The 20,714-nt window shown below is 43.5% G+C and overlaps 1 protein-coding gene across 1 annotated transcript in view; it reads right to left on the minus strand.

The window, feature by feature from the left end:
- Positions 1–20,714, minus strand: part of PLCB1 (phospholipase C beta 1) — an 865,647-nt gene that overhangs the window by 261,898 nt on the left and 583,035 nt on the right. Inside the window, exon 11 of the mRNA XM_069768815.1 lies at positions 6,526–6,683. Coding sequence (XP_069624916.1) covers positions 6,526–6,683 — 158 coding nt within the window. The remainder of the gene's footprint in view (positions 1–6,525; positions 6,684–20,714) is intronic.

Consider the following 20,714-nt stretch of genomic DNA (forward strand, 5'->3'; position numbering starts at 1 on the left):
TCACATCTTTTCAGAAAAACACCATGTTATTTACAGCTGCTAGCATTGAACAAGTAAAACAGAGTGTCATTTTTTAATACAATGATACCTTTAGTGAAGAAATCCACTTTGATGTTATTCTTTAATCACCATTTGAAGTTTTTGGCTAATTAGATTTCGGAGCATAGAGGCCGAACTGTGCACTGGGTCTTATCTTGCCTGTCTGTGATTCCCCGATACCTCAGTCAATGATTAGTCTGTGATTCCCTAGCCCCCACCAGCCTCCGGTCTTTGAAAAACAAAGAGATTTCAAACAGAGAAGGCAGGTCATTCACAGACTGGAGGCAGGCAAGGGGTCGAGGAATCTTAGACAGGGAGGAGAAGACCTGTGCTCAGTCCGGCCCCTGTGCTCCAAAATCTAATTATCCATAAACTTCAAATGGTGATTAAAAAACAACAAAGCAAGACATGTTATCAGCTGTTCATTAAAGAAACTATTTAAAAATTACTTTAGGCCTCACTGAGAAATCTGTGAATCACAAATGTTTTTCACGGAGATACTCTTTATAATGGCTGTTCACATGTCCATGTTTTTGCGGACCATGTTCATTTTAAATCAAAATTACCTATACAAGTCTACGGCATCTGCAAAAAATTTGCATACATTAAAGTCTACATGCAATTGTCACCCTGGCCATGATTAACATTGGAATGGAAAGGAGAAGCCTTATTTAAAGTGAACCTGTCAGCAGAATTTTGCTATGTAAGCCAGAGACACTGTCAGTTTGGTGCTGTTATACTGATTAAAATGACACCTGGGGTGAAGAAATCCGTCTTTTGGTTCTTGCATAATAAGTGTTAGAAGTTTTCTTGTCCTCTGGGGCAGTACTATGGGCAGAGTCTTCTCTTCCTGCTCTAAGCCAGAGAAACCAAGGAAAGACCTTCCCAAAGGATGCCCCAAAGCACAACTAGTCTGTCTCCATGATGAGGAACAGGTTTGGCTTTGGGGCAGCCTGTGGGCAGGTCTCATCTTGGTTTCTCTGGCTTAGAGCAGGAAGATAAGACTCTGCCCACAGTCCCAACCCGGAGAACGAGAATTTCATTAACTGAAAACGTCTAACACTTATTACACAAGAACCACAAGACAGATTTCTTCACCCCAGGTATCTTTTTTATCAGTATAACAGCACCAACCTGACAGTGTCTGCAGTTTACTTAGCAAAATCCTGCTGACAGGTGCACTTTAATGTATTTATTCAGACGATAAAATCACTGATGATACACTGATTGTAAAAGCCGACATGGAGCAAACACTGATGAAAATTTGGATCCAAAATACTGATGACAATCAGGGCACTAGAAAAATCACTGACTGGAGATAAGCATATCTTTTGAAATTGGATGTGGTTGAATTTTCCACAACATTTGATTTGAGTTGAAGAATTTAGAATACTGGAAAGAGAGAAAGATCAGAATTTTGGAAACGTGAACGCAGCCACACAAAATGTACAAGGTATGATAGTCCTATGGGTGTTACAATTGCGGGCTATTTTTGGGAAGTGAATGCGGCCACACAAAACGACATTAGCCCGTTTTGCAATGTTGTCGGGTAAGTTTATTTTTTATTAGGCAAATTGAATCTCAAAGTGTTCAAATATATGGGGAAGAGCGGATTTCAAGGAATTCATGAAGGCTGACACTACGGTTCTGTAGAGATCACTTCTCTGGAGTCATTCTCATATTTATGAAAGGCAGGATTGCAATGAAAGCAAACAGCACTAATAAGTCTGGAGGTAGATAACACAGGATCCAGGTGAAGGTGCCAGCATATCTCATCACCTTCCCTGCACATTGAGCTCTGCACAGGTCACAGAGCATGCCACAACACTATCCCACACAACTTGGTTATCTTCTCACTTCAGTATCTATGTGGTTGCTGTAATGCAGATTTCAGATCTAATCACTTAAAACAACTAAGATCCTAATCTTGTCTGCGCATAATCAGATACGAAAAACGTGCTCCCATGTTTAGTTTTGCAAGCTTATTTCTAGTAAAGTGAACCTGTTGAGCTGCAATATCAGACACAGCCGAAACATAACCATGGCATTGTCTCAGGAAAAAAGCAGACAACCCTTGATGAAATCCTCTGTCCATATGTGGATTTAGGACTTATGTTCATCATAGAACAGGGCTCCTGCTTGGGATCTCCCACTATGAGCTAGAACAAACAGCCATTCTGTATGAGCGGCTATTACTCTGATAGACTTAAGGCCCCGTCACACATAGCGAGATCGCTAGCGAGATCGCTGCTGAGTCACAAGTTTTGTGACGCAACAACAGCGATCTCAGTAGCGATCTCGCTATGTGTGACACGTACCAGCGATCAGGCCCCTGCTGTGAGATCGCTGGTCGTGTCGGAATGGCCTGGGCCATTTTTTGATCGTTGAGGTCCCGCTGACATCGCTGAATCGGCGTGTGTGATGCCGATTCAGCGATGTCTTCGCTGGTAACCAGGGTAAACATCGGGTAACTAAGCGCAGGGCCGCGCTTAGTAACCCGATGTGTACCCTGGTTACCATCGTTAAAGTAAAAAAAACAAACGCTACATACTTACCTACCACTGTCTGTCCCCGGCGCTCTGCTTCTCTGGTCTGGCTGTGAGCGCCGGTCAGCCGGAAAGCAGAGCGGTGACGTCACCGCTCTGCTTTCCGGCCGCTGTGCTCACAGCCAGACCAGAGAAGCAGAGCGCCGGGGACAGACAGCGGTAGGTAAGTATGTAGCATTTGTTTTTTTTACTTTAACGATGGTAACCAGGGTAAACATCGGGTTACTAAGCGCGGCCCTGCGCTTAGTTACCCAATGTTTACCCTGGTTACCGGGGACCTCGGGATCGTTGGTCGCTGGAGAGCGGTCTGTGTGACAGCTCTCCAGCGACCAAACAGCGACGCTGCAGCGATCCGGATCGTTGTCGGTATCGCTGCAGCGTCGCTATGTGTGACGGGGCCTTTACATTGTCTTTGGATTACAAGAATGGCCATTCATCTGAAGTCTGCCATGTAATTCTGCAGAAATCAGCTGTTTTAGAGGGTGCCGGGAGCGGGGACGATCAGCCGGTAGCCCAGGACTGTAGTTTGATTAGGACTGGGGAGACATCTTTAACTATATGTTTGTTATCCAACTAGGCATCCCTAAATTCAAGTGTGAATGCGAGACACATCCGCATTATCAATATATTAATTTTATCATTTGTCTTTGCACACTATTAAGACGTGTTGAATGTTGATTAGCCATTTCTCACCATTCTTGCATTATCCGTTCCTAATTAAAAGTCATTGGTTTTGTAGACACTTGTGTTAGGGAATGTCAATACCTCTTCAGCAGAGTTACCGCGGACAATTAGGACCTGAGCTACGGAGGGGTCTGTCTCATCAGATGTATAGAAAATCCAGCAGTGGCTTTTAAGTACTTTAACGCAGCAGAGTGGTTGGATATGTCAGGTAAAGAATATACTGTATTTTTCGGATTATAAGACGCACTTTTGTTCCCCCAAATTTTGGGGGGAGGTGGGGGGTGCGTCTTATAATCCGAATCTGTGTGCTGTGCTGTACAGAAAGGGGGGCAGCTCTGGAGTGGTGTCAGGGGGCTGGAGTGGGCTGGCTGCAGAGACAGCAGGAGGTCCTGTGCTCCCGCTCATTAGCCACATGTAATATTCACTGCACCCGCTGTCCATCACCTCGGTGCTGAACCTGTGCCGAGTTGATTCACAGGGGAGCAGCGAATATTACATGTGCCTGCATCTAGCCCCCCTCCCATCATGGATATGGCCCCCCGGTCATTCTTATATGCCCCCTGTGCTGCTGGCAGGCACATGCCCCCCGTGCTGCTGGCAGACATGTATGCTTCCCCCCCTGTGCTGCTGGCAGGCACATGCCCCCCTGTGCTGCTGGCAGACAAATGCCCCCCTGTGCTGTTGGCAGACACATGCCCCCCCCCTGTGCTGCTGGCAGACAAATGCCCCCCCCCCCTGTGCTGCTGGCAGACACATGCCCCCCCCCTGTGCTGCTGGAAGACACATGCCCCTCTGTGCTGCTGGCAGGCATACCTACTATATAATTGTCTAAGGGTCACTTCCGTCTTTCTGTCTGTCCTTCTGTCTTTCCTTCTTTCTGTCATGGATATTCATTGGTCGCGGCCTCTGTCTGTCATGGAAATCCAAGTCGCTGATTGGTCATCACGACCATTGCCACTACCAATCAGCGACGGGCGCAGTCCTGCGGCAACATGGCCGCTCCTTCCTCCCAGCAGTCAGTGCCCGCTCCGTACTCCCCTCCAGTCAGCGCTCACACAGGGTTAATGGCAGCGCTAACGGACCGCGTTATGCCGTGATGTAACGCACTCCATTAATGCTGCTATTAACCCTGTGTGACCAACTTTTTTACTATTGATGCTGCCTATGCAGCCTGAATAGTAAAAAGATCTAATGTTAAAAATAATTAAAAAAAATTAAAAATCATCATATACTCACATTCCGGCGCCTTTCCCGCTCCTCGCGACGCTCCGGTGACCGCTCCATGCAAGCGGCAGGTTCCGGTGACAAGGATGGCATGTGACAAGGACCTGCCTTGACGTCACGGTCATGTGACTGCGACATCATCACAGGTCCTGCGCCCATACCAACCCTGGGACCGGAAGCTGTCGCGTGCACCGCACACAGGGCCAGGACTTCAACGGAGGGTGAGTATATGTTTATTTTTTATTTTAAGTCTGTATACTACATGGCTCTGTGCTGTATACTCCATCGCTGTGCAATATACTACGTGGCTGGGCAATATACTACGTGGCTGGGCAATATACTACGTGGCTTGGCAATATACTACGTGGCTGGGCAATATACTACGTGGCTGGGCAATATACTACGTGGCTGGCCAATATACTACGTGGCTGGGCAATATACTACATGGCTGGGCAATATACTACGTGGCTGGGCAATATACTACGTGGCTGGGCAATATACTACGTGGTTGGGCAATATACTACGTGGCTGGGCAATATACTACGTGGCTAGGCAATATACTACGTGGCTGGGCAATATACTACGTGGCTGGGCAATATACTACGTGGACATGCATATTCTAGAATACCCGATGCGTTCGAATCGGGCCACCATCTAGTGATAAAGTAACAAACAGTTAACTCACCTTCTAATGATGGCTCTGTGCTCACAGCTCCTTTGTTGTGCTTCCTGTGTCTGTGCTGACAACCGATCATGTGATTGGCACAGCAGAGTGATGACATCACTGTGTGCCCAGATCACATGATCCGATGCTTGGGAAACAGGAAGCACAACCGAGGAGCTGTGAGCATGGAGCCATCATCAGAAGGTGAGTTAACTGTTTGTTATTTTATCATGTGCCTGCCAGCAGCACGGGGGGCATGTGCCTGCCAGCAGCACAGGGGGGGCATGTGTCTGCCAGCAGTACAGGGGGGGCATGTGTCTGCCAGCAGTACAGGGGGGGCATATAGTGACCAGGGGGGCTGTACCTGTCAGCAGCACAGGGGGGTATATTGTGACCGGAGGAGGGGGCATGTGCCTGCCAGCAGCACAGGGGGGCATATTGTGACCAGAGGGGGCATGTGCCTGCCAACACAGGGGGCATATAGTGACCCAGGGGGGCATATTGTGACTGGGGGGCATGTGTCTGACAGCACAGGGGGGCATATAGTGACCATAGGGGCATGTGCCTGACAGCAGCACAGGGGGGCATGTGCCAGCACAAGGATGGGGGTTATATAGATACCAGGAAGAGGGACATATGATTTGTAAGACGGACACTGGCATTATAAGACAGACACCCATTTAACATAAAAAAAAATTCTCTTTTTCTTCACAAAACTTGGGGGTACGTCTTATAATCAGGTGCATCTTATAAAGCAAAAAATACGGGTACACAAAGGCCACCTTACTGACTGTATATAGTCATAAAGACAATACTATTAGATTCATTTCACTCTGCTTCTAATTTAAGGGGTCGTCCACTTTCTCAGTGGATAAAAAATATGTTTTAAAGGGCTCATTATGAATAACATAAGAATAAAATGAGAAAAGAACGGATGATCTCCTCGACAACTCTCTGCAGTTCCTGTTCTGGCGCTTCCCTGGTCCCTGCCGATAGTCACTCCTTGGTTCAGTCTCGATGCAAAGAAAGTGGCAGGAAAGATCTGTTCAGTAAATCATTGCCTTCCATTTTCCTCCTCAGCCAGTGCTAGGCGGGATTTCTGGTGTATCGAGGCAGGACCAGAAAGCAGAGACAAGTGGGGACCAGGTACCTGCCAGAAGAGGAGCTGCAGTAGATTGCGAGAGATGATTTATTTACTTCATACTAGTCTGAGCCTTAGTAATAATAATAATTTTAATCTGCTAGGAAACCCCTCCAATCCAGCTGGAGTACGATCATCAATACAAGATGGAACGTTACCAGACATGATAACATTAACCACTATTATATTCTTTATGAAATATTCTCTTTCCAAAAGGAGTCTTGTACCTTGAAAGATATCTCCGTGGTCATGGTGAATCCATGTGTGATCACCGGCTCTTCCTCCGCGGTTCGTCCCTTCCAACAGTCCAATTCTACACAGCGGCATCCGGCTAACAGCACTTGCCGGTACATCTCTACCGAGGAGTTACCGGCCAGCTGCCCCGCTGAAATAGAAATCAATAACAGTGTAATTATTTTATGTGATAATATTTTCTGAAAATGTTTAATTTCTTATCTCAGGCATACAAAGGTACCATATATCTGGCTCACTAAGGCACATTAGGAAAATGCGTTATGTGTAAATTTCTCATGTAATAAGTGAACATTATTAATGAACTTACTATATAACAAAATCCGACTAATGGAAGAAATGTGTTCTGGCCAAGAAGTCACAAATATTATGTTTTTTATTTATTTATCATGCTTTTTTTTATACAGCACCATCATATTCCGCAGCGCTTTACATACATTATCTGCACTGTCCCCATTGGGGCTCACAATCTAATTTCCCTATCAGTATGTCTTTGGAATGTGGGAGAAAACCAGAGAACCTAGAGGAAACCCAACAGGGAGAACATGCAACCACCTTGCAGATGTTGTCCTAGGTGGGATTTGAACCCAGGACTCCAGCGCTACAAGGCTGCAGTGCTATCCACTGAGCCACCGATATACATGAACAGTTCCAACAATGCCCATAAGGGATGGCATTTAAGTTGGACCTGTCACCAGATCAAAAATTCCCAATTTTTGCTCCTAATCAAATCCTGCTACTCCCCTGAGCATTCATTGTCTATGTTTCTTTTAATTTTTTAGAGAAACTTTTGATGGTCTTTCCAAGGTGGATTGGCTCACAGGTTTCTCTAGGGGTGCATATTTAAGATGTTCTGCATAATCACACTGTGAGCAATGCCTCCTTGGCAAAGACCATAAAATTAGCACGAAATATAAAAGATATATATAGGAATAAAATAATAATTATAATCTGGGCACCTACTGGTCCTGTTTAATGCAGCCTCCAATAACAAAGTGGCAGTTACAGTTAATGTAGTATGGGTTAAAGGGAACCTGTCATGTCCCTAAACACTATAAACCTGCATATCTTATTTAATCTGGTGGTTCATAGGATTCTAAAGCCGTGTGGCCGCCACACTGAAAGCCTGCCTACCAGGAGGAAGGGAACTTTAATAATCCCAGGAGCTGCCGGCTTTCAGTCATAGAGGCGGGGCTTCAGTCACTGCTCATTACATAGGGAGCGGTATAAGGGATCTATTCAATTTTTAAAGTTAAATCTCTTGACGGGTCCGCTGTACACATCTGTCAATATATCAACTACATTATAGTGTGTCGCAAATGACACTATGGCTACATAAACTCACTGTATTGCCATTAGTGTGCATTCAAAAGGCTGAGCAAGCGTGTTTGGCATTTTTTGGACCCCCCACAGAAGTGAATGGACAGAAACATGCAACGCACGGCCTCCTCTCATTCAAAGTGACTTTCCTTAGAGGAGAGAAAAAAGGTCTGATTATTCTGATCGAACTCTGGTTAAACTCTAATCAGTTTTTCTCAGACGTGGAGAGAAAAAAAAAAAGGTTCTCTACCTTCTCCAATCTGTCTGTGAAAATCAAACCGCAGACGGAGGTCATCTGAGCACAGTCCAATTTTTTTTGTGGACTCAGACTTTCATTGCTGATTTGCATCCAACACTCGGATCTAAATTGGACATGGCTCCGATTTTTTCAGCAGATCACTTGCTCCAAGGATAAAAATCGGACATGTGCATACATAGCCCTATAGAACACCATATTTATGAGTGGTATCCATGAAAACCTGTCTTGTGTAAAAATCATCCTTCAAAATGCACGTTCTCCTACCACTACAATTGATATTTTTTTCTATAAAAACATGTTTTGAAAGCTACAAAACAAAACAAAAAATACATTTTTGGTATTGACATATCCATACCTACCAGTGATATAAAATAAACATATTCTTTCTAACACCTTGTAAACCTTGTGAATCGCAAAATGGGGCCATTAATACTACAACTGGACGCACAAATAAACGCGACTTCAAGCAGCCAAGTCAAATAGAATATAAAAAAGCTATAACTCATTGAACACAGCAATGAAAGAAAAAAAAATCTTAGCTCTGTTTTTAAGGGGTTAATTTACCAAATTATTTCCACAATTCTCATCATCCAAATTCTTAAAATAGGATTAGACATGCAGAAAGGATCTGTGCACATTTTAGTAAAATAGCAAAACAAAAACCCAGCCAAGAATTAAATACACATTGCCAGCTATGATTTCATTGCATTATGGGATTCTCATATATTTATGAAAGAGCAAAATCTATTTCTGACAATAGTAAAATGCAGGTTGGACATCTATAAATGTCCTCCAATTACATACATTACATACCAGATGGCTTTTGTTTGCTGGCAGCACATTAACTAAGCTCCATAAATAATTTGGGAAATGTTTTGTCCAAAATTCTATGGTCTACATGGGGTAAATGTGAATATAAGAGTGTCAGCTAAAAAGAGAACAGATTGCTCCACAGCCCAATGAGATGTGTTATCATTCAGTGATCTGCATGGTGATAACTCTATGCAGCAAATCTACAGCCACAAACTGCAAGAGAAAAGTATTGGATGTCACAGCTCAGATTAATGGTCTGAGAACTACAGGGCCGATTACCAGGAGGTCATAGTTCACTGAGTTATAGTAATATGTCAATAATATACACTGCTATCTATCTATCTATCTATCTATCTATCTATCTATCTCATATCTATCTATCTATCTCATATCTATCTATCTCATATCTATCTGTCTATCAATTCAATTCAATTCAAATGAGCTTTATTGGCAGGACTAAGTACATGTTAGCATTGCCAAAGCATATGGTAAAAATACGGGGGTGGGGGAGGGGGGGATATAGAGGTCCAAGGAATATCAAATTCCTTTTAGAGGATAGGGGATGTTTCCAGGGTGGGGTATAGGAGTCCATGACATATTAGGCTCTTTAGTGGGGGGATAGGGACATGTCCAGGGTGGGGTATAGGAGTCCATGACATATCAGGCTCTTTAGTTGGGGGATAGGGACGTGTCCAGTGTTGGGATACAGGAGTCCATGACATATCAGGCTCCTCTTAGTCTGTGGCAGGCACTGACATATTCCGCTGCTACGGCCACTGCACTTTCCTCTTCCCCCAGTATTATCGGCAGTTTCTCTTCCTCCTCCTTGGAGGTGAAGTCTGGGAGGAGATCAGACAGTCTCTTGAAGTGAGTGTCCCTCACTGCGGAGTATTTGGGGCACCTCAGCAGGAAGTGGGCCTCATCCTCCACGGCCTCCTGGGGGCACTGCTGGCAGAGTCTGTTCTCTCGAGGCTTGTAGTTCTGTCGGTGCCGCCCGGATTCGATGAGTAGGCTGTGGGCGCTCAGTCTGTACCGGCTCAGGATCTGTCGATCTTTGGGGTTTTCTAGTTTCTCTAGATATGGGGCCAGTTTGTACTCCCTCTGTAGATTCCGGTATATTGTCAGTTTCTGGGATTTATTTATGTCGTTCCTCCAGATGCTGAGATATTCCTCTTTGACTTTGTGTACCATTTTCTGGATTTCACCTTTTGTCAGGTTATGGAGGTTGATGGCTTGGTCAGACTGGCTTTGGGTACTTTTTCTTGGGAGGCTTCCTGGTGTAGGAAGGCTTTGTGATGGTAGGAGCTGGGACTGCTACTTTGTAGATGAGCCTTGAATGACAGCGCCTTCTTCTTTATTGCGATGTGTAGTGGGTATCTGCCCAGCTCTGCTCGGCAGGCGCTATTTGATGTGCTCCGATGGACTTGGAGAAGATGCTTGCAGAACTCTAGGTGGAATATTTCTGTCGGCCCAGCGTCCCACTTTGACCAGTTTGGGTATGAGACTGGGCCCCAGACCTCACTACCGTATAGAAGAATTGGGGCAATGATGGAGTCAAACATTTTTAGCCATACGGTTACTGGTGCCTTGAGGTGGTAGAGACGCCTTCTGATGGCATAGAAGGCTTTGGATGCCTTGTCTTTTAGTGACTCTATGGCTTGCTTGAAGCTCCCTGACTGGCTGAGTTCTAGGCCCAGGTAGGTGTACCTGTTGGTTTCAGTAAGTGGACGGTTGTCTATCATAAAGGTAGGATTGCCAGTGGGTTTCTGCTTTCTTTTCTGGAACACCATGATATTAGTTTTTTTCTCGTTGATTGGCAGTGCCCATGTGCTGCTGAAGGTCTCTAGGATTTTCAGATGATCTTGGAGGCCTTTCTCAGTTGGTGATAACAGCACGAGGTCATCTGCATACAGCAGAAATTTCACCTGGGTGTCATGGAGGGTGAGTCCTGGTGCTGAGGAGGACTCTAGGGCCACTGCCAGCTCATTGATGTAGATGTTAAAGAGCATTGGACTGAGGCTGCAGCCCTGTCTCACTCCTCGACTTTGTTGGAAATAGGCCGTCCTCCTTCCGTTGACCTTCACACTGCAACTGTTCTCTGTGTAGGAGCTTCGGATGACATCATATGTTTTGCCTCCTATTCCGCTCCCCATCCCGCTATCTGTCTATCTATATCTATCTATCTCATATCTATCTATCTATCTCATATCTATCTATCTATCTATCTATCTCATATCTATCTATCTATCTAGCTATCTCATATCTATCTATCTATCTATCTCATATCTATCTATCTCATATCTATCTATCCCATATCTATCTATCCCATATCTATCTATCTCATATCTATCTATCTATCTCATATCTATCTATCCATCTATCTATCTCATATATATCTATCTATCTATCTCATAGCGGCAAAAAAAATCTTTACATATAAAATCCACATCATAATTTCACTTTTTTAAAAGTGTACACAATGGGGGAGATAATAAGAAACTGTCTAATATTAAAGCTGGCTTTGTTGCAAATATCAACCAATCAACGCTCAGTTTTCACTGCTCTGGTAAAGCGAAAGCTGCACTCTGATTGGTTGTTATGTGCAGCCCAGCCAGTTTTGCTATTAGGCAGTCTTTTATTATCTCCCTCAGTTTTTTATTAACTCCCACAATGGGTCGAAAGAAGCTTAAAATGGAAGAGAAATCCCGTGCCTTGACTCTGCTCGAGAAGGGAGATTTGGTGATTACTGTAGCTAGAGATCTGGGAGTGTCAAGAGAAGCAATTTATCAACTGAAGCGGTCGGTGGCATCATTGCCTCCTGGGATGGTACCGGCGGCATCATTGCCTCCTGGGATGGTACCGGCGGCATCATTGCCTCCTGGGATGGTACCGGCGGCATCATTGCCTCCTGGGATGGTACCGCAGAGGAAGTCAGGCTCTGGCGCACCTAAGAAGACTTCACCAAGGACTGATAAGCTTCTGTTGAACTAAAAAACAAGTACCCTATGCTCCTCCAGAACATCGCAACTAGGACAATTCGTCACCGCCTGCAGAAGGACCTGGGTCTGCCAAGTTACCGTGCCGAAAAGAAACCCCTGCTCACAGCAGCAATGAAGAAGAAAAGGCTTGCCTTTTGTAAGAAATATCAAGATTGGACATCTGAAGAGTGGAAGAAAGTGATGTTTAGTGATGAGAGCACTTTCAGGCTGGTCAGGGGAGGCTCAAAGGTCGTGCGTCGTCCGAGTACCGTGTCACGGTATGACCCAAAATATACAGTACTAAAGGAGGTGCTAAAGACACTGCGGGTAAACATGGACTCCACATACTTAGCCAGCCTTGCTGAATCCATGCCTAAACGACTGCAGATGGTGATAAAATGTAAGGGTGACATGACAAAATACTAATTATAACAAAATATCCACAATAAAACACTTGAATCCACTTGAATATTAAGATTTTGTGGTTTCATTGAACTTGTAAAGATTTTTTTTGCCGGCACTGTATCTATCTATCTATCTATCTATCTCATATCTATCTATCTATCTATCTATCTATCTATCTATCTATCTATCTATCTATCTATCTATCTATCTATCTCATATCTATCTATCTATCTCATATCTATCTATCTCATATCTATCTATCTATCTATCTATCTCATATCTATCTATCTATCTATCTCATATCTATCTATCTATCTATCTATCTATCTATCTATCTCATATCTATCTATCTATCTATCTATCTATCTATCTATCTATCTCATATCTATCTATCTATCTATCTATCTATCTATCTCATATCTATCTATCTATCTCATATCTATCTATCTATCTCATATCTATCTATCTATCTATCTATCTCATATCTATCTATCTATCTATCTCATATCTATCTATCTCATATCTATCTATCTCATATCTATCTATCTATCTCATATCTATCTATCTATCTATCTATCTATCTCATATCTATCTATCTATCTATCTCATATCTATCTATCTATCTATCTATCTCATATCTATCTATCTATCTATCTATCTATCTATCTCTCATATCTATCTATCTATCTCTCTCATATCTATCTATCTATCTATCTATCTATCTATCTCATATCTATCTATCTATCTCATATCTATCTATCTATCTCATATCTATCTATCTATCTATCTCATATCTATCTATCTATCTCATATCTATCTATCTCATATCTATCTATCTCATATCTATCTATCTCATATCTATCTATCTATCTCATATCTATCTATCTATCTATCTATCTATCTATCTATCTATCTATCTCATATCTATCTATCTATCTATCTATCTCATATCTATCTCATATCTATCTATCTATCTATCTCATATCTATCTATCTATCTATCTATCTCATATCTATCTATCTATCTCATATCTATCTATCTATCTCATATCTATCTATCTATCTCAGATCTATCTATCTCATATCTATCTCATATCTATCTCATATCTATCTCATATCTATCTCATATCTATCTCATATCTATCTCATATCTATCTCATATCTATCTCATATCTATCTCATATCTATCTATCTGGCTATCTATCTATCTATCTATCTCATATCTATCTATCTATCTATCTATCTATCTATCTATCTATCTATCTCATATCTATCTAACTATCTCATATCTATCTCATATCTATCTATCTAATATATATCTATCTCATATCTATCTATATATCCCATATCTACCGTATCTAGTGTCTACCCCATATCTATTTATCTATCTATCTATCTATCTATCTATCTATCTATCTATCTACCTTTTCATAAGATAACACTTTTAAAGAGGACATGTCACTAGGTCAAAAGCGAATAGTTTTTGGTGTTATTTTAACCCCGCAATCCCCTGAGTATTCCAGATTATTTTTGATTCTCTGTACCATTCCAGAGATGTGGGTTTTTTGTTTAGTGCTAATTTGTTATGGTCTTTAACAATAGGGAGTGGCTCCCAGTGTAATTGTACTGTAGCACAGAGAAGGATAGTAGCTGCCGGAGGGGCGCTCGTCTCCTTTTACGCTACAGCGCACTACATGAAAATGTGGATCCCGTCTGGGTGTGTGGATTGGAGCTGTGAGGGTCTTAGGCCCGTGAAGGCTACTGGTAGCCAGTGGTGTGGGCTGGACAGGACCATAGGTTTCACAGTTCAATAAAAGGAGACCATCGTTCCAACATAGTCTTTACTGAACGATAACTTGATGACTGTTATTTACAAGGGACAGCGGGTACAAAGTCCTATAGTCGTTTTCTCTAAGGCATGTAGCATTCTCCTTCACACAGTATCCATCCTCTGTAGTCTATCCAGGGCCGGTGAAGCACACGGTTTAGCCTTACTTCACCACAACCCAACTTCAACACCACAGTCCTGATCAGCGAGTCTCTCTACTCGCCCAGTTGTTCTGCATCCTATTTTTTTTCCACTACTGGCGCCCTAGATCTACCACTCAGGACCCCCATTAGTCCCAAAAAACTCAGTCTTGTTTAGGCCTGTTATCTTTGGTGTTGCAAGCTCAGGGAGTCGTGACTCAGCATCCTATTCACCAACCCTTCTCTGGAGGGCCACTATGACCAGTCAGTTACTTCTCCTCAGGTTCTTATTATCTCTGTCTTTAGGTCTCCTACAGTAGATCACTCCACGGCAGCACTTTTCACGTTACACTCTAAAACACTAAAGGTACCTTCACACTGAGCAACTTCACAACGAGAACGACAACGATCCGTGATGTTGCAGCGTCCTGGATAGCGATCTCGTTGTGTTTGACACGCAGCAGCGATCTGGATCCCGCTGTGCCATCGCTGGTCGGAGCTAGAAGTCCAGAACTTTATTTGGTCGTCAGGTCGGCGTGATTCGTCATGTTTGACAGCAAAAGCAACAATGCCAGCAATGTTTTTACATGGAGCCAACAACCAGCGAGAACGAGAAGTACGTCACTGGATCGCTCCTGCATCGTTCTGGTGTTGCCGTGTTTGACGTCTCTACAGCGACCTAAACAGCGACGCTGTAGCGATCGTCTCGTTGTCTATATCGCTGCAGCGTCGCTGAGTGTGACGGTACCTTTACTCCAACTAACTATCTACAGGAATCAGTCACTTGCCCTAACACTAAGCTCCTCCCACTATGGGCTCATCCCAAACATTAGCTCTATCCTATCTTATCTTATCGTCAGTAATACAACCAACCACCTATCCCTATACACTATGTCCTACCCTATACACTGTACATTATTAACATTACTTATCTTACATTATACACAACTCACATGACACAATATATATACAAACATAGAGGACATAATAACACACAATGCAATTGGTATCTTCATGGGTAAGAACGCTACAGCGCAGTCCACCATCCCTACATAATTATGCAGAGCAGCCTAAAAACAAGTCCCATAGAATCCTGTGAGCCAAACCTCTTTGGAAAAGTCCATCAAAATTATCACCAAATAAAATGGCCCATTGCTTTTGGAACAGTATGGCGCATTTAAAAATAAAACAAAGAAATATGGCATACGTAGAGCAGCAGAAATAAAATATAAGCGAAAAAATGGTCACTTTTCAGCGGTTGACAGGTTTAAAGCATTTGTATCGCTAATATGGACTATCCAGCTCTTCTGTTAGTTTTGTTATGACAGTTGCACTTTGTAGACAGTTTATTTCGACTTCTCTAGGATTTCAGCTCACAGAGACGGTACTGACATGTAGTTGGCATTTGTTTACTTCTGACATTTTTATGACATATTTTTATAAACAGCTGCTATTTTTGTCATGTCTTAGAGATGTTATTGCCATTAGCTGTCTAAATACCTGACTAAATGCAGCCACAGACCTAAATGACCTCTCTAGGAGCCCAGTAGTAGGTCAGTTCTTTGGAGGATGTGGTTAAGAATAAGAACAGGTAGCCTGACTTCATATTTTGAGACCTGTCTGCACATAACTAGGTGAGTTACTAAAGTTAGGGACCATCCTGATTGGGTACACTTGGTCGCCGTGGGATGGCTTTTACTCTTTTTTGATGACTAAGTCCCCTATGTTTTTGTGTGTGTTGCTATTTTTTTTTACTTACAAAACCTAAGGTAAAAACTAAATGAGCACATACACTACAGTCAGTAGCGTAGCTACCGGGGGGGGGGGGGGGGAGAGGGTGCGGGTCTGGTGCTCTGATGGGGCCCACCCGAAGCCTACGCTACTGTAACTGTATCGGCACGTGCAGCGCGCCGATACAGTTACATGCTGCGGCAGAGCAGGGAGAATCGATCTCCCTGCTCTGCTGCCTGGCCGCTATGGGGCCCCTGAGCAGGCAGGGGGGCCCGTGCCAGCAGTGGACCACCCGCCATCATCGGAAGATCAGTTGTACCGGAGTTTAGCCAATACAGCTGATTGCATTGATAGGAGAAGGAGCGCTACGCTGCGCTCCTTCTCCCATCATCCCCCTGTCAGTGTCGGAGTCTGACGTCCAGAACACTAACAGCAGGCACGATGACGTCACTGCCCGGCGCCCGCTGTCAGGAGATCAGCGGGAGCAGCGCAGGAACTAGGAAGAAGAGAAGTGAGTATTTATTTTTCATGGGTGCTGCTGCCTTATTACAGGGTCTGCCTATGGGGGCTGTTTTATTAGTGTCTGCCTGTGGAGGCTGCCTTATTACAGGGTCTGACTATGGGGGCTGTCTTATGCTATAGAGTCTGCCTATGGGGAGTGCATTATACTATATTGTGGACTATTTGGTGCTTTATGCTACTGTATATGGAGGCTATCTAGATCTCGGCGGGCATCATACAGTATGGAGATTACAGTGAGGGGTCCATCATATAGTGTTGGAGCCATCAAACAGTTTGGGGGCTACTAAGGGGTCAGTATACTGTGTGGGTGGTACTATACAGTGAGGGGGCATTATACTGTGTATAAGAGAGCATCATGCTGTGCATAGGGGAGCTGTACAGGGGGAGACTCGGGATATTATTAAATGTAAAGTGGGCACTTATTGTTATAGAGGAACTCAGGTTACTGTGACTATCAAAGGGGCACAGAGGGCATTATTACTTTCTAGGGGGCAAAATATGGGCACTGTTTTCTGGGGTACTTGCACCCGGCATTACTATATTATAGAAGGGACAGTGCTTTAGAATTTAGAAGGCACAGAGAACCACACAGCAGGTGCAGTAATAGGGACACATACGGCAGCAGAGCCTCAGTATTGGGGTATCAGGTGCAGTAATAGGGTCACATACGGCAGCAGCGGCTCAGTATTGGGGTATCAGGAGCAGTAATAGGGACACATATGGCAGCAGAGGCTCAGTATTGGGGTATCAGGTGTAGTAATAAGGACACACGGCAGCAGCGGCTCAGTATTGGGATATCAAGGGCAGTAATAGGGACACATATGGCAGCAGCGGCTCAGTATTGGGATATCAGGGGCAGTAATAGGGACACATACGGCAGCAGCGGCTCAGTATTGGGGTATCAGGTGCAGTAATAGGGTCACATACGGCAGCAGCGGCTCAGTATTGGGGTATCAGGAGCAGTAATAGGGACACATATGGCAGCAGAGGCTCAGTATTGGGGTATCAGGTGTAGTAATAAGGACACATACGGCAGCAGCGGCTCAGTATTGGGATATCAGGGGCAGTAATAGGGACACATATGGCAGCAGCGGCTCAGTATTGGGGTATCAGGTGTAGTAATAAGGACACATACGGCAGCAGCGGCTCAGTATTGGGATATCAGGGGCAGTAATAGGGACACATGGCAGCAGCGGCTCAGTATTGGGGTATCAGGTGTAGTAATAAGGACACATACGGCAGCAGCGGCTCAGTATTGGGGTATCAGGGGCAGTAATAGGGACACATAAGCCAGCAGCGGCTCAGTATTGGGGTATCAGGTGTAGTAATAGGGACACATACAGCAGCAGAGGCTCAGTATTGGGGTATCAGGTGTAGTAATAGGGGCACATACAGCAGCAGCGGCTCAGTATAGGGGTATCAGGTGTAGTAATAGGGACACATACGGCAGCAGTGGCTCAGTATTGGGATATCAGGAGCAGTAATAGGGACACATACAGCAGCAGCGGCTCAGTATTGGGGTATCAGGTGTAGTAATAGGGGCACATACAGCAGCAGCGGCTCAGTATAGGGGTATCAGGTGCAGTAATAGAGACACATACGGCAGCAGCGGCTCAGTATTGGGATATCAGGAGCAGTAATAGGGACACATACGGCAGCAGCTCAGTAGTGGGGTATCAGGTGCAGTAATAGGGACACATACGGCAGCAGCGGCTCAGTATTGGGGTATCAGGTGCAGTAATAGGGACACATACGGCAGCAGCTCAGTATTGGGGTATCAGGTGCAGTAATAGGGACAGGGACACATACGGCAGCAGTAGCTCAGTATTGCGGTATCGGGTGCAGTAATAGGGACACATACGGCAGCAGCTCAGTATTGGGGTATCAGGTGCAGTAATAGGGACAGGGACACATACGGCTGCAGCGGCTCAGTATTGGGGTATCAGGGGCAGTAATAGGGACACATACGGCAGCAGCGGCTCAGTATTGGGGTATCAGGTGCAGTAATAGGGACACATACGGCAGCAGCGGCTCAGTATTGGGGTATCAGGTGCAGTAATAGAGACACATACGGCAGCAGCTCAGTATTGGGATATCAGGTGCAGTAATAGGGACACATACGGCAGCAGCTCAGTATTGGGATATCAGGTGCAGTAATAGGGACACATACGGCAGCAGCTCAGTATTGGGATATCAGGTGCAGTAATAGGGACACATACAGCAGCAGCGGCTCAGTATTGGGGCATCAGCAGGATGAGGAGTTTGTGCAAGTTGGGAATAGATGGTGATGGGGCTGGAATATGAGAAGTTAAATGTGTCTTTGTTGTATTCTGTGCAGACAAGTTGTACTGGAAGAAGTTGTCATGTTGGTCTGGGCCAGATGGAAAAGACGGGAAAAATGAATGATTCCATCAGAAAGAACATCAGCGGTAAAACATTATCTGTAACTGTGCTGCAATCTCTTATATGTTCTGTAGGGCTGGTATCTACTATCCACTATTAGGGCACGTCACCGAGTTGTAATCAAGGTTACCTGGTTACGGGCCCACTCAGAAGTTTCGCTCCCCTGAACCAAAACCCTAGCTACGAGTCTGACTACAGTAAGTAAATAGAAATATATATATGTATATAAATATAGTATATGTAAATAACATAGGGTACTTATTTAACAGTATTTTGCTCAAAAAAATGTAAAAGCCATCAAACCGCTACAAGATATACCCAATTGGGGGGACCTATCTCTAGCATTTAAACTTTACCTTGTGTCAGCGGACCTCAATATAAATAAGGGCTGAGCAGCACCTGCCCATGGGAAGCTATATAGATTATATTTCAAGTGTTTATTTCTGTTAATGTTGATGTTTATGGCTTACAGCCAATGAAAACCCAAAAGTCATTATCTCAGTAAATTAGAATAATTAAGAAAAACACCTACAAAGGCTTCCTAAGCGTTTAACCCCTTTACCCCCAAAGGTGGTTTGAACGTTAATGACCGGGTCAATTTTTACAATTCTGACCACTGTAACTTTATGAGGTTATAACTCTGGAACGCTTCAATGGATCCCGGTTATTCTGAGAAGTTTTTTTCATGACATATTGTAATTCATGATATTGGTAAAATTTATTTGGCATGACTTGCGTTTATTTGTGAAAAAAAAACGGAAATTTGGAGAAAATTTGGAAAATTTCGCAATTTTCCATCTTTGAATTTTCATACTCAAATCACAGAGATATGTCACAAAAATAGCTAATAAATTTCTCATATGTCTATTTTACATCAGCACAATTGTGGAAACAATGTTTTTTTGTATGAAGTTATAATGGTTAAAAGTTGACCAGCGATTTAAAATTTTTCCAGTAAAAATTACAAAACTTTTTTTTAAGGGACCACCTCACATTTGAAGTCACTTTGAGGGGTCTATATGATAGAAGATACCCCAAAGTGATACTATTATAAAAACTGCATCCCTCGAGGTGCTCAAAACCACATTCAAGAGGTTTAATAAACCTTTAGGCGCTTCACAGGAATTTTTTGAACAAAAAAAAAAAAAATCAGCATTTAACTTTTTTTCACCAAAAATTGACTTTAGATCCAATATTTTTTATCTTGACAAAGGTAACAGGAAAAAATTGACTTCAAATTTGTTGTGCAATTTCTCCTGAGTATGCTGATACCCCATATAAGGGAGAAAACCACTGTTTGGGCACAAGGCAGAGCTCAGAAGGGAAGGAGCACCATTTGACTTTTTGGATGCAAAATTTGCTGGAACAATTGGCGGATTTCATGTCGCGCTTGGAGAGCCTCTGATGTGCCTAAACAACAAAAATCCCCCAAAAGTGATTCCATTTTGGAAAGACTCCTCAGGGAACTGATGTAGATCTGTGGTGAGCACATTGAACCCTCAGGTGCTTCAAAGAAGTTTATAACAAGCTATAAAAAATCTAACTTTCTCCACAAATATGCTTTTAACACAAAATATTGCATTTTCATAAGGGTGAAATGAGAAATGACACCATTCAATTTGTTGTGCAATTTCTCCTGAGTATGCCGATACCCAGTATGAGGGAAAAAAAACTTTTCAGGTACATCAGATCAAAACAGAATTACTACAAAAATAGTACAAAAATAGTGAATGCGACTCGGCATACCGAGTCGCATTCACTATTTT

This window comes from Ranitomeya imitator, chromosome 5 (assembly GCF_032444005.1).
Source record: "Ranitomeya imitator isolate aRanImi1 chromosome 5, aRanImi1.pri, whole genome shotgun sequence".
In the NCBI taxonomy this organism is placed as follows: Eukaryota; Metazoa; Chordata; class Amphibia; order Anura; family Dendrobatidae; genus Ranitomeya; species Ranitomeya imitator.